This window comes from Bufo gargarizans, chromosome 4, assembly GCF_014858855.1.
Source record: "Bufo gargarizans isolate SCDJY-AF-19 chromosome 4, ASM1485885v1, whole genome shotgun sequence".
In the NCBI taxonomy this organism is placed as follows: domain Eukaryota; kingdom Metazoa; phylum Chordata; class Amphibia; order Anura; family Bufonidae; genus Bufo; species Bufo gargarizans.
Genome location: NC_058083.1, coordinates 527,424,099 through 527,438,113, shown reverse-complemented (window position 1 = coordinate 527,438,113; position 14,015 = coordinate 527,424,099). Strand labels below are relative to the sequence as shown.

At 47.7% G+C, this 14,015-nt stretch overlaps 1 protein-coding gene across 1 annotated transcript in view; it reads left to right on the top strand.

Moving 5' to 3' along the window:
* The window catches only part of PLB1 (phospholipase B1), a 112,710-nt gene extending 101,414 nt beyond the window's left edge, over positions 1–11,296 (top strand). The window contains exons 48-54 of the mRNA XM_044291323.1: positions 846–911; positions 988–1,082; positions 1,535–1,616; positions 1,995–2,093; positions 2,968–3,063; positions 7,064–7,138; positions 10,349–11,296. Coding sequence (XP_044147258.1) covers positions 846–911; positions 988–1,082; positions 1,535–1,616; positions 1,995–2,093; positions 2,968–3,063; positions 7,064–7,138; positions 10,349–10,582 — 747 coding nt within the window. The 3' untranslated portion in view covers positions 10,583–11,296. The remainder of the gene's footprint in view (positions 1–845; positions 912–987; positions 1,083–1,534; positions 1,617–1,994; positions 2,094–2,967; positions 3,064–7,063; positions 7,139–10,348) is intronic.
* The last annotated feature ends 2,719 nt before the right edge of the window (positions 11,297–14,015 follow it).

Genomic DNA, 14,015 nt, shown 5'->3' with positions numbered 1-14,015 from the left:
TCCGCAATTTGCGGACTGCACATCACAGATACTATAATAGAAAATGCCTTTTCTGGTCCGCAATTGCGGACAAGAATAGGACATGTTCTATTTTTTCAGGAACAAAATTGCGGATCCCAAAAAAAAGGATCCCGAAAAAACGGATGCGGATCCCGAAAATGCGGATGCGGATCCAGGAAATGTGGATTTGCATCCGTTCCAGCCCCATTGAAAGTGAATGGGTCCACAAATTGCGGAACGAATGCGGACCCAAATTACGGACGTGTGAATGGACCCTCATTCTTAGCCCAATACATCCTCAAATACTATGTTAAGGCTCGTTCACACGACCGTGCCATTTTTTGCGGATGCCGCCCGTGCGCCTTCCGCAATTTGTGGAACGGAACAGGAGGCCCATTATAGAAATGCCTATTCTTGTCTGCAAAACGGACAAGAATAGGACAGGACTCATAATTTTTACGGGGCCACGGAACGGAGCAACGGATGCGGACAGCACACATCTTTTGCGGACCCATTGAAATTAATGGTTCCGTATACGGACCGTATGTGGAACCCAGAAAACGGCCCGTATACGGAACGCAAAATATGTTCGTGTGAACAAGCCCTAACAGTCACTATCCATTTCCAGACTCTGCCCTTACCCCAGGCATGGTTGACTATTTTCGGAAGTCCCATAGCAAGGAATGGAGATAGGCACGCCTGTGCAGGCCACTTTCCATTCACAGTGGTGCACCTCTGGCCCCCATTTTTACCATAGAAGCCGGTCCCACGTGTGTAACACTTATGGCATGCCCTGTTAGGATTTCTGTAGGTATGATAATGATGCTATTCCATTTACTTTCCAGGAGCGCTATTCTCTGAGCAATCACGTGAAGCATATCGAGAGAGCCCTGGACACGTTCTATAAAGAGGTGCGGCCCATAGACTCCCATCTGTGCCTCGTACCTCCTCGATCACACTATAGCTTCTAACTCTGTCTCCTTATAGATTCCTCGCGTTTTCATCAACCTGGTGCAAATCATGGAGATCGAGGGACTGCGCAGAGTCAATGCCGAGACCTTTGGCTGCAGCATCTTAAAGCCGTAAGTGTACTATCCCCAGGTCCAGCTGGTGTTGGAGTCCTCCAGGCAATGCATCCTGGGAGAAGTAGGCAAATGAGTCCTCCTGTAGGAGGAAACTGTCTCTACTGCCACCTATAGGTCGCTATCTTGAGTCTTGAAACAAGACGACTTGGGAAGAAACAAGAACCCGGATGAAAACTTGCAAGCTTCATACACATGGCCCAAGTCGCACCTGTGCTAACCACTGAGCCAGCTACTGTATGTCTGAACTGTATATATATATATTCACACCATGTGCACCATAAACCGATCAAGCATTCTTCATTGTATGGGAAACTGGAGGCCACAGAATTGTTCTGCTTATAAGTGGGGGTCCTATAGGGTAACCCCCTCTCCAATCAGAAATGTATATAACTTCTTTCAGTTGCCCCCCCAAAAAGCCACTGGTACTCATTTGTTTTCCTTTCTTGCAGAAACGCTTGCCCCTGCTTCATTAACCCACCAGAGGGATCACCAGAACTGAGCGAAATAAAGACATTCAACAGAAATTTGCAGGTGAGTGGTCAGATAATGTGTCAGTGACATATACACCACAGACAGGGGGCGCACTCAGCAAGGTTTTCCTAGTACACAGAAGCTCCCCACCTCTACCTGCAGCCTCCACTAGAGGGAGCTCCAGGCAATATGGACTAATAGGATCAAGCTACAAAAATCTGCAACAGGGTTTGTCAACTCTGACTACCTGTGAGTGGTACAAGCCTCACTGCACCTTATTAGTAGCCACATTTAACTTTCTGGAGTCTGAGAAAAGCTGTATCTAAATTAGTTGTCCCAAAAACACATATAACTTATTAGTGGCTGGACAAAATATGTAAAGAAATGACAACAGACGATACAGATGACATGTATTGATGGACACTTTCTCCCGCACAGGTGCATGTAGCTGCGCTGACCGAGAAGTACAAAGGCCGAGAAGATTTTGCTGCAGTGGCTCAACCATTCTTCACAAACACTGTGGTACCTGTGGACGGTGTAAGTTATGGAGTAACAGGGAGTAACCAGGAGTATGGCTGAGCAGAGTGGGGGGAAGTGGCAGAGCAGGGGCTGACGCCGTTATGCCTGTCCCACTGCATAGTGCAGAGCTTTAATTAGTTCTGGAGCAGTAGTGTAAAGCTCTGGACTAATCCTGGAGCAGTAGTGTAAAGCTCTGGATTAGTCCTGCTGCAGTGGTGTAAAGCTCTGGACTAATCCTGGAGCAGTAGTGTAAAGCTCTGGACTAATCCTGGAGCAGCAGTGTAAAGCTCTGGACTAATCCTGGAGCAGTAGTGTAAAGCGCTGGACTAATCCTGGAGCAGTAGTGTAAAGCTCTGGATTAGTCCTGGAGCAGTAGTGTAAAGCTCTGGATTAGTCCTGCTGCAGTGGTGCAGAGCTCAGGATTAGTCGTGGAGCAGTTGTATAGAGCTCTGGATTAGTTCTGGAGCAGTGGTGCAGAGCTCTGGATTAGTCCTGCTGCAGTGGTATAGAGCTCTGGATTAGTCCTGGAGCAGTAGTGCAGAGCTCTGGATTAGTCCTGGAGCAGTGGTGAAGAGCTCTGGATTAGTCCTGCTGCAGTGGTATAGAGCTCTGGATTAGTCCTGGAGCAGTAGTGCAGAGCTCTGGATTAGTCCTGGAGCAGTGGTGAAGAGCTCTGGATTAGTCCTGCTGCAGTAGTGCAGAGCTCTGGATTAGTCCTGGAGCAGTAGTGCAGAGCTCTGGATTAGTCCTGGAGCAGTGGTGCAGAGCTCTGGATTAGTCCTGGAGCAGTGGTGCAGAGCTCTGGATTAGTCCTGCTGCAGTGGTACAGAGCTCTGGATTAGTCCTGGAGCAGCAGTGTGCAGCACATTAAGATGTGACCTCTTTACCGCAGGATGGGATGCCCGACCTGAGCTTCTTCTCTGTAGACTGCTTCCATTTCTCTGAGAGAGGACACGCTGAGATGGCCATCGCCCTGTGGAACAACATGGTAAGATCAGCAGGGGGCGCTCTCATACCTCCTAACCTTTGAAAAACAGAAAGAGGGACTGTAACGGCACCGTTTCCGCAGACAAGGGGTTAAAGTCCGTTTAGGCGATATGCCCCTTTCCGAGAGACAGGCACAGCTACTGCAGAACACCAACCTCCCGAACTGGATACAAAATAGCACTCCAAACTGGAACCTCACAAGTAGCTGTCAGTCAGACGAACAGGAAAAGCGTATCCGTCAGCTTACACTCCTGGCAATCAGTCTCCAACAGCATACAGGGAATCCCCCAATAACGAGACAAGGCTCCGTGTTGAGGGTCAGCAGTGATCTGAAGTGCTGGCACACCCAGCCTGGTTTTTATTACAGTTTGTTGCAGATACAACATATCCCCACAATGCATCATGGTTTCCTCCCCTCTGTCCCGGAGACGACCGAACACAATCCAATTATCTCTCAGGACAAAGGGGAGATCACCAATACACATGTGGAGACAACAGGACAGGAATCACCACCCAAACACACAATGGCACACCCCCACAGCAAACACAGACATTTAACATATCCCCAGATAGCTCAAGTCTGAGTGCATATCATTAGGTGAATGGCACTCAGAATACACAAATACAATGATATTAGCTATCTGGGTGCCCTCACATAACATACAATTTAACCGAACGCATAATAAACATAAAATACAATTCTACAGACAGATTTAAGCTGTGCGGCCGGTCTGTCTTCTCCTTTACAGTTACTATGGGCCATAATCCTGAGGCAAGAGGCTTTTAAACAGCCCTCTCCAAAACCCAGTGGCGAGGTTGGTTTCGCCACACATCTCCCCCCCCCCAGGGAAGACTAACCAGATACCTGACCTCACGCCGGTCGGTACCTGAGTTAGTCTGGCAGGCCACCCACAACAAAATACTGGACCTGCTGAATTTCGTAGCATGTCTCTGTCCAGTGAATCCACCAAAGTTATGTTGGAAGCTGGTACTCCCGGTCTCTGTGTTGCTCCCTGGTTTGGAGTGGAGGTTGCTTTGTGGGCAGGGATCAGCGGTACTCAGCCCTGGTGCCAGCGCTACCACGGAAGAAGCCTGGTTGGAGCCTGGTTGTTGGAGGGGGAGACCGACTGTCTCTACCCCCTGTGCTGTAAGTGCAGAGACCACGGTCCCATCTGCACTGTTGTGGGGCTTACTGTCTCCCCCTGGTGCGTTAAGCTGCCGCTGGGGAGAGGGGGTAGCGAGCTCCTCTCCCATACATACTTCCAGCCGCTGGGGAGAGTGACCGACCGCCTCCGCTCCCAATACAGTGTCCTGCTGCTGGGGAAAGGAGACTGGGCTCTCTATTCCCTGTAGGACACTCTGCCGCTGGGGGACAGGACCGACTGTCTCTGCCCCCTGTAACTCCGCCTGCCGCTGGGGAATGGAGACTCGGCTCCCAATTCCCAAAAAATCATGCTGCTGCTGGGGGGCAGGAACAACTACCTCTGCCCCCTGTAACTCAGCCTGCCGCTGGGGAGGGAGGACGTTGCTCTCCTCTCCCTGCACTTCACACTGCCTTCCCGGCACATCACTCTGCTGCTGGGGGGCAGGAACAACTACCTCTGCCCCCTGTAACTCAGCCTGCCGCTGGGGAGGGAGGCCGCTGCTCTCCCCTCCCTGCACTTCACACTGCCTTCCCGGCATATCACTCTGCTGCTGGGGGGCAGGAACAACTACCTCTGCCCCCTGTAACTCAGCCTGCCGCTGGGGAGGGAGGCCGCTGCTCTCCCCTCCCTGCACTTCACACTGCCTTCCCGGCATATCACTCTGCTGCTGGGGGGCAGGAACAACTACCTCTGCCCCCTGTAACTCAGCCTGCCGCTGGGGAGGGAGGCCGCTGCTCTCCTCTCCCTGCATTTCACACTGCCTTCCCGGCATATCACTCTGCTGCTGGGGGGCAGGAACAACTACCTCTGCCCCCTGTAACTCAGCCTGCCGCTGGGGAGGGAGGCCGCTGCTCTCCCCTCCCTGCACTTCACACTGCCGCTGGGGAATGGAGACTGGGCTCCCACTGTCCCGCAACCGTAACTTCCGATGGAGGTCCACCCAACGTGGCAGCTGACCGTCACCTTCTGCCCGGTATAGTAGGGTCGTAGACACTAGATTCCTCACGAACTTCACGTATTTCTCACCTGGATTGGGTCCGAAGAAGTTCAGCCGCAACCACATCATACGGTCAAATTCCTCCACAGAGTATCTGTACTCCACTGCTGGTTCCATCCTGGTGCTTTTAGGGTCGCTGTACTGAGACATGCGTTGCCCTTAAATTGTAGAATCCACAGAAATGGTGTCTCCTGTAGCTGTCCTTCTGGCTGTAGGAACGATCCCGCTGCTTGCCACCAATGTAACGGCACCGTTTCCGCAGACAAGGGGTTAAAGTCCGTTTAGGCGATATGCCCCTTTCCGAGAGACAGGCACAGCTACTGCAGAACACCAACCTCCCGAACTGGATACAAAATAGCACTCCAAACTGGAACCTCACAAGTAGCTGTCAGTCAGACGAACAGGAAAAGCGTATCCGTCAGCTTACACTCCTGGCAATCAGTCTCCAACAGCATACAGGGAATCCCCCAATAACGAGACAAGGCTCCGTGTTGAGGGTCAAGCAGTGATCTGAAGTGCTGGCACACCCAGCCTGGTTTTTATTACAGTTTTTGCAGATACAACATATCCCCACAATGCATCATGGTTTCCTCCCCTCTGTCCCGGAGACGACCGAACACAATCCAATTATCTCTCAGGACAAAGGGGAGATCACCAATACACATGTGGAGACAACAGGACAGGAATCACCACCCAAACACACAATGGCACACCCCCACAGCAAACACAGACATTTAACATATGCCCAGATAGCTCAAGTCTGAGTGCATATCATTAGGTGAATGGCACTCAGACCACACGAATACAATACTATTAGCTATCTGGGTGCCCTCACATAACATACAATTTAACCGAACGCATAATAACATAAAATACAATTCTACAGACAGATTTAAGCTGTGCGGCCGGTCTGTCTTCTCCTTTACAGTTACTATGGGCCATAATCCTGAGGCAAGAGGCTTTTAAACAGCCCTCTCCAAAACCCAGTGGCGAGGTTGGTTTCGCCACAGGGACAATATGTGGGGCAACTTTTTTCATACTTGGCCATGTCTCTAGCTCTGCCCAAAACATAATTATACACACTCAGTCCCCTTAATGCCCTCACATAGTAATTATTCCCCCTTTGGGCCCCCTTTACAGTAGTTATGCTCACCTTGTGCTCCCTCCCAGTAGTTATGCCAAGATGTGCCCCCTTTACAGTAGTTATGCCAAGATGTGCCCCCTTTACAGTAGTTATGCTCACATTGTGCCCTTTTCACAGTAGTTATGCCCAGATGTGCCCCCTCACAGTGGTTATGCTCACATAGTGCCCCCTCACAGTGGTTATGCTCACTTAGTGCCCCTCACAGTAGTTATGCTCACATTGTGCTTCCTCACAGTAATTATGCCCAGATATGTGCCCCCTCACAGTGGTTACAATAGATATGTGGGCTGTCCCCCTCACAGTGTTTATGCCAGATATGTGCCCCCTTCAGAGGAAGTAAATACTGTAAATACTCACCTAGTTCCTCAGACGCTCCCCAGCAGCGCTATGTACTGTCACACATGGCGCTGCTGGTCTGTGGAGGAGAGGCACAGAGACTGCTTCACAGTCCAGCAGCGCCATGTGTGAAGGTATAGTGCTGCTGCTGTGGAGCGCCAGCGGCTGAGCTGCATGGTGAAGGGGGGTGCGAATGGTCCTCTGTTTCACCATTAGTCAGAAGTCTGGGGCGTCCTATGGACACAGAGACAGCTGAGAGCGGGACATACCTTAGCCATTCCGAGACCGTGGGACAGCCACCGAAATCCGGGACAGTTGGGAGGGATGGACATATGATTGGCCGTGCGCTGAATTGCCTCTTTCTCTGTTTCATCCTCAGATTGAACCAGTTGGCGAAAAGTTGAGCTACAACAACTTCACCCACAGCCGCTCCAAACTGAAATGTCCGACCAACGTAAGTACAACCCGAGGAGGTGCGCAGCGAAATGTGCTGTTCATGCATCTCATCCGCCACACTCAGTGTATCCTCCAGGTTATTAAAGGGGTTGCCTGGGCTTGTAACCCCCGTCTCTCTTCCTGCTGCTGCTTTGCCGTAGACATAGCAGTAGCAGGAAGAGGGAAGGGAGACGGCACGTGCACACTCATACAGCTGATCGGTGGGGGTGCCGGGTGTTGGACCCCCGCCCATCTGATATAGATGACTTATCCTGAGGATAGGTCATCAATATTGGAGAGCCTGGAGAACCCCTTTAATAATACTTATAATTCTTCATATGGCGCCAACATATTGCTCAGCGCTGTACAATCAGAGGACAATAGTCCGATCGGGCACAATAATCTGCCTGAGCCGCTCAGCAGCCTGTACCTGTGTATGCGCAGGAGGCTGAACAGACAGATTCTGACTGCTGCCGTCAGGATGGACAGGTTAGCAGAGCGACAGCGTAAGGTATAGAAACGTATTACTTGACGTACTCATGGACTATAATTGGGCAAACATAGTCCAAAAGTGCGAATTTCTGACTCCGTTTGTCACTGGTTACATTTTTGGGAGAATAGAATACATTCCACACTTTTCTGTCCTGCAAAAAAATATAAAAAAAAGATAGAAAAACGTATACATTTTTTTTTACATTGAAGTGAACGGGAGACGGGTGGAAGTGCAAGACAATATGTGTCCATCCTTTAAATGCATCTCTTTTTTTTCAGATAAAGTCTTTACATTTTTATTTTAAAAAAGGTTAAAAGGTTTCACAAAAATATATACTTTAAAAAAAATTTTTTATTGAAACATATCCATTAGAAAAAAGGATAGATAACTACAAAATTGCATACTTTTGTGTAAGTTTTTTACTGTATGTCTAAACATATCCGCTTCACATACAGCAAAAATGAGATGTGAGCAGCCCCTAACCCTGGGTTCACACCTGAGCGTTTACCAAACGCGCGTCAAACGCCCCAAAGAAGCTCAAGTACTTGTTTGAGCGTCGGGCGTTTTACAGCGCGTTCGTACGCGCTGTAAAACGCCCAGGTGTGAACCATTCCCATAGGGAAGCATTGGATTTCATGTCTTGAGCGTTTTACAGCGCGTTTGAACGCGCTGTAAAACGCTCAGGTGTGAACCCAGGGTAATTATTGCTTTCTGTCAGTGAATAGAACTATTCTTATTTCCAATCCGCTTACACGGGTAGGGAGCTTGTCATGGTGGATCAGGGTTCTCTCTCAAAAAGATACAGAATAGTGAGTGCAGCTCTGGAGTATAATACAGGATGTAACTCAGGATCAGTGCAGGATAAGTAATGTATGTACACAGTGACTGCACCAGCAGAATAGTGAGTGCAGCTCTGAAGTATAATACAGGATGTAACTCAGGATCAGTACAGGATAAGTAATGTAATGTATGTACACAGTGACTGCACCAGCAGAATAGTGAGTGCAGCTCTGGAGTATAATACAGGATGTAACTCTGGATCAGTACAGGATAAGTAATGTATGTACACAGTGACTCCACCAGCAGAATAGTGAGTGCAGCTCTGGAGTATAATACAGGATGTAACTCAGGATCAGTACAGGAGAAGTAATGTATGTACACAGTGACTCCACCAGCAGAATAGTGAGTGCAGCTCTGGAGTATAATACAGGATGTAACTCAGGATCAGTACAGGATAAGTAATGTATGTACACAGTGACTGCACCAGCAGAATAGTGAGTGCAGCTCTGGAGAATAATACAGGATGTAACTCAGGATCAGTACAGGATAAGTAATGTAATGTATGTACACAGTGATCCCACCAGCAGAATAGTGAGTGCAGCTCTGGAGTATGATACATAATGTAACTCCGGTCAGTACAGGATAAGTAATGTAATGTATGTACACAGTGACTGCACCAGCAGAACAGTGAGTGCAGCTCTGGAGTATAATACAGGGTGTAACTCAGGATCGGTACAGGATAAGTAATGTAATGTATGTACACAGTGACTGCACCAGCAGAATAGTGAGTGCAGCTCTGGAGTATAATACAGGATGTAACTCAGGATCAGTGCAGGATAAGTAATGTAATGTATGTACACAGTGACTCCTCCAGCAGAATAGTGAGTACAGCTCTGGAGTATAATACAGGATGTAACTCCGGGTCAGTACAGGATAAGTAATGTAATGTATGTACACAGTGACTGCACCAGCAGAATAGTGAGTACAGCTCTGGAGTATAATACAGGATGTAACTCAGGATCAGTACAGGATAAGTAATGTATGTACACAGTGACTCCACCAGCAGAATAGTGAGTGCAGCTCTGGAGTATAATACAGGATGTAACTCAGGATCAGTACAGGATAAGTAATGTAATGTATGTACACAGTGACTGCACCAGCAGAATAGTGAGTGCAGCTCTGGAGTATAATACAGGATGTAACTCAGGATCAGTACAGGATAAGTAATGTATGTACACAGTGACTGCACCAGCAGAATAGTGAGTGCAGCTCTGGAGTATAATACAGGATGTAACTCAGGATCAGTACAGGATAAGTAATGTAATGTATGTGCACAGTGACTGCACCAGCAGAATAGTGAGTGCAGCTCTGGGGTATAATACAGGATGTAACTCAGGATTAGTACAGGATAAGTAATGTAATGTATGTACACAGTGACTCCACCAGCAGAATAGTGAGTGCAGCTCTGGAGTATAATACAGGATGTAACTCAGGATAAGTAATGTAATGTATGTACACAGTGACTGCACCAGCAGAATAGTGAGTGCAGCTCTGGAGTATAATACAGGATATAACTCAGGATTAGTACAGGATAAGTAATGTAATGTATATACACAGTGACTCCACCAGCAGAATAGTGAGTGCAGCTCTGGAGTATAATACAGGATGTAACGCAGGATCAGTACAGGATAAGTAATGTATGTACACAGTGACTCCACCAGCAGAATAGTGAGTGCAGCTCTGGAGTATAATACAGGATGTAACTCAGGATCAGTACAGGATAAGTAATGTAATGTATGTACACAGTGACTGCACCAGCAGAATAGTGAGTGCAGCTCTGGAGTATAATACAGGATGTAACTCAGGATCAGTACAGGATAGTTAAAATATGTACACAGTGACCCCTCCATCAATTGAAAACTCATCCATGTGCTGTCTCTTTAATTCTTCTCTCAGGAGCATCCATTCCTCTTCACCCTGAAGAACAGCAGGCTGCCAGAAGAAGAGATCCCCTCTGAAGACAATGACAATGACAGCGACAGCGACCAGGTTCCAATGTGGTCGGTGATTGTGGCCTCCATCGGGGGTGTTGCTCTGGGCTGCGCAATTGTCGGGATTGCAATGTCAATGACAAAACGGAAGAGATCTAATAAGAAAAAACGGATGAGCGAAAGTGGCTCCTCGTTCTGAGTGGCGAGGTTCAAGTAATGTCTGTAGGAGAGGGATACAACACAGGGTATTCCCGAAACATCGTCTATAATATTCAACCATAAAAATGACAAATCTCATGATAAGAAGCTCAACCAACGTCTCCCACCTAATTCCATTAATTAAGATACGTTATAACAGAAGTAAAGCAGTAAAGCAGTTATCAGAAAATCTACAATGTACTTGCCCTCATCACACCCCATTGTAGTATATGAAGGCGTCTCCTATATGGAGCAGCACAAGGCTGATCATGAGATAATTTAGTAAATTTTACATAAACTCTGACATGGCCTAATAGTGGTTCTGCACTGACAAGACAACCCCCGAGGAGCTCAGGGGACGGTCTATATGCAGACGAGGTTCACCAATCTGTATCCTCAAGGCACATCACCTGACCAACCCGTCCAATGGCAGAGCTGATCTTTTTCGATACTGCAGAGTAGTCGGGAGAGGTCAGAGACTCCCATCCTCGTATAGCCAGAACTATGGACACCATAGCCAACCCCCGGGGATCCAATTGGGGGGCGCACAGCACCATTAGGTCCCCTGTTTTGCATAAATGATCACGCCCGCAGTGTGTAAATAGGCAATAGGTGACATGATTACAGCTGAGTTCACAGAATGGCAGGAAATGTGTCTATGAATGGATCCTGTATTATATTGTGATGTTCTGCGTGCAGCGAAATAATAAAGAACATGAAGAAAAGTGTAATTGTCATTGTGAACTCCAATCTGTGGCTCTACCGCTGTTGTAAAAACTACAACTCCCAGCATGGCCTGTGCCAACTACCCGCATGGTGTCACTCTAGGTGTAACCCCAGTCTAAGCAGAGAAGGTAATAATAGGAAAAGACACTGTTAATGCAGATATCAATGTCACCACTAGAGGGCACTCACTGCATGTTTAATGTATAGAGCTGTAATACCAGAGTTAAAAGCTGGGAAGAATGGGATGCAAATGAGCTCTTAACAAGCTCCGGTCCTGCACTTGTGGCCCGCTGCTAATGGCAATCCCCAGCAAAAATGCATACAGTGGAGGATGCCTGCAGCGGACCACAAGTACCACAATGGACATCCTACACAGGATAGCAAATATGTGGATGTGATAAGCAGTATAAATAATATAACAAAGACAGGTGCACTATGCGGTCTTACTAACTAAGCCCTCAAACTGGTGTTAAAATTGAGAGATTAGCCAACATGTCCTACTAGGAGGACATGTCTGAGCCCGAGCACCGCGCCAAGGTTTCTCAAGTAGCTCGGGACCTAACGCTAAACCTACCTGGGCCGCGTGGGCAATACCAGGAGCCAGTGGGCAAATTACAGGAGCGCAAGGTCCGACTCAAAGCAATCTCCCAGTAACCTCCAGCATGTGACCATGCATACAATGGGAGGAGGCAGAGAGCTCTGAGCCCCACCCAAGACTGGCTGATATAGCCCGGGCCTCACATGTGCTCCATGTCTGCTCGGGCTCAGACATGTCCTCCTAGTAGGACATGTTGGCTAATCTCTCAATTTTAACACCAGCTTGAGGGCTTAGTAAGACCGCAGAGTGCACCTGCCAACATAATACTGCCATATAGAGCCCACATAATGCTACTATAAAATCATACTCCCATATAGAGCCCACTTAATACTGCTGTAGAGAGCCCACTTAATACTGCCATATAGAGCCCACATAGTACTACTATAGATAAAACTGCCATATAGCATACTTCCCAACCGTCCCGGATCCGGCGGCACAGTCCCGGATTGCAGTGGCTGTCCCGCTTCATCATTCCTTCCCCCTGCTGGCTCTCCACTCCTCTTGTCTGTGCAGGGGGCGGGGCCAGCTGGCAGTCAGACTTGGCTCCGCCTCCTCCACAGACCGAGCATCTGATGTCCTGCTGCTGCTGCTGCTAGAAACAAGGTATGTATGTGGTGTTTATATTTTTTTTACTTTCTTTGAGAGGCACATAACTGGGCATATTACTGGCGGCACAGCTGGGCATATTACTGGGGGCACCTAACGGCATATTACTGGGGGCACATCTGGGGATATTAATGTAGGCACACAACAGGGCATATTACTGTGGGCACAGCTGGGCATAATTCTGTGAGGGGGCACAATGTGGGCATAAATACTGTTCGGTGGCATGAAGGGCGAAAAATTGCTATGTGGGGGCATTAAGAGGACTGGTTGGGATTAGCTGCATAGTTATCTTTTGGGAGGAGTTAGAGGTGTGGCCTAGTGTCCCTCTTTGTTCATTTAGAAAGTTGGGATGTATGATATAGAGCCCCCATAATACCACTATATAGAGCCCCCATAATACCACTGTATAGAGCCCCCATAATACCACTGTATAGAGACCCCATAATACTACTGTATAGAGACCCCATAATACTACTGTATAGAGACCCCATACCACTGTATAGAGCCCTTATAATACTACTGTATAGAGCCCCTATAATACCACTGTATAGAGCCCCCATAATACTACTGTATAGAGACCCCATAATACTACTGTATAGAGACCCCATAATACTACTGTATAGAGACCCCATACCACTGTATAGAGCCCTTATAATACTACTGTATAGAGCCCCTATAATACTACTGTATAGAACCCCCATAATACTACTGTATAGAGCCCCCATAATACCACTGTATAGAGCCCACATAATACTACTGTATAGAGCCCACATAATACTACTGTATAGAGCCCCCATAATACTACTGTATAGAGCCCACATAATACTACTGTATAGAGCGCCCATAATACCACTGTATAGAGCCCCCATAATACCACTGTATAGAGCCCCCATAATACCACGGTATAGAGCCCCCATAATACCACGGTATAGAGCCCCCATAATACTACGGTATAGAGCCCCCATAATACTACTGTATAGGGCCCCCATAATACTACTGTATAGGGCCCCCATAATACTACTGTATAGAGACCCCATAATACTACTGTATAGAGACCCCATAATACTACTGTATAGAGCCCCCATAATACTACTGTATAGGGCCCCCATAATACTACTGTATAGAGCCCCCATAATACCACTGTATAGAGCCCAAATAATACCACTGTATAGAGCCCCCATAATACTACTGTATAGGGCCCCCATAATACTACTGTATAGGGCCCCCATAATACTACTGTATAGGGCCCCCATAATACTACTGTATAGGGCCCCCATAATACTACTGTATAGGGCCCCCATAATACTACTGTATAGAGCCCCCATAATACTACTGTATAGAGCCCCCATAATACTACTGTATAGAGCCCCCATAATACTACTGTATAGAGCCCCCATAATACTACTGTATAGGGCCCCCATAATACCACTGTATAGAGCCCCCATAATACCACTGTATAGAGCCCCCATAATACTACTGTATAGAGCCCCCATAATACTACTGT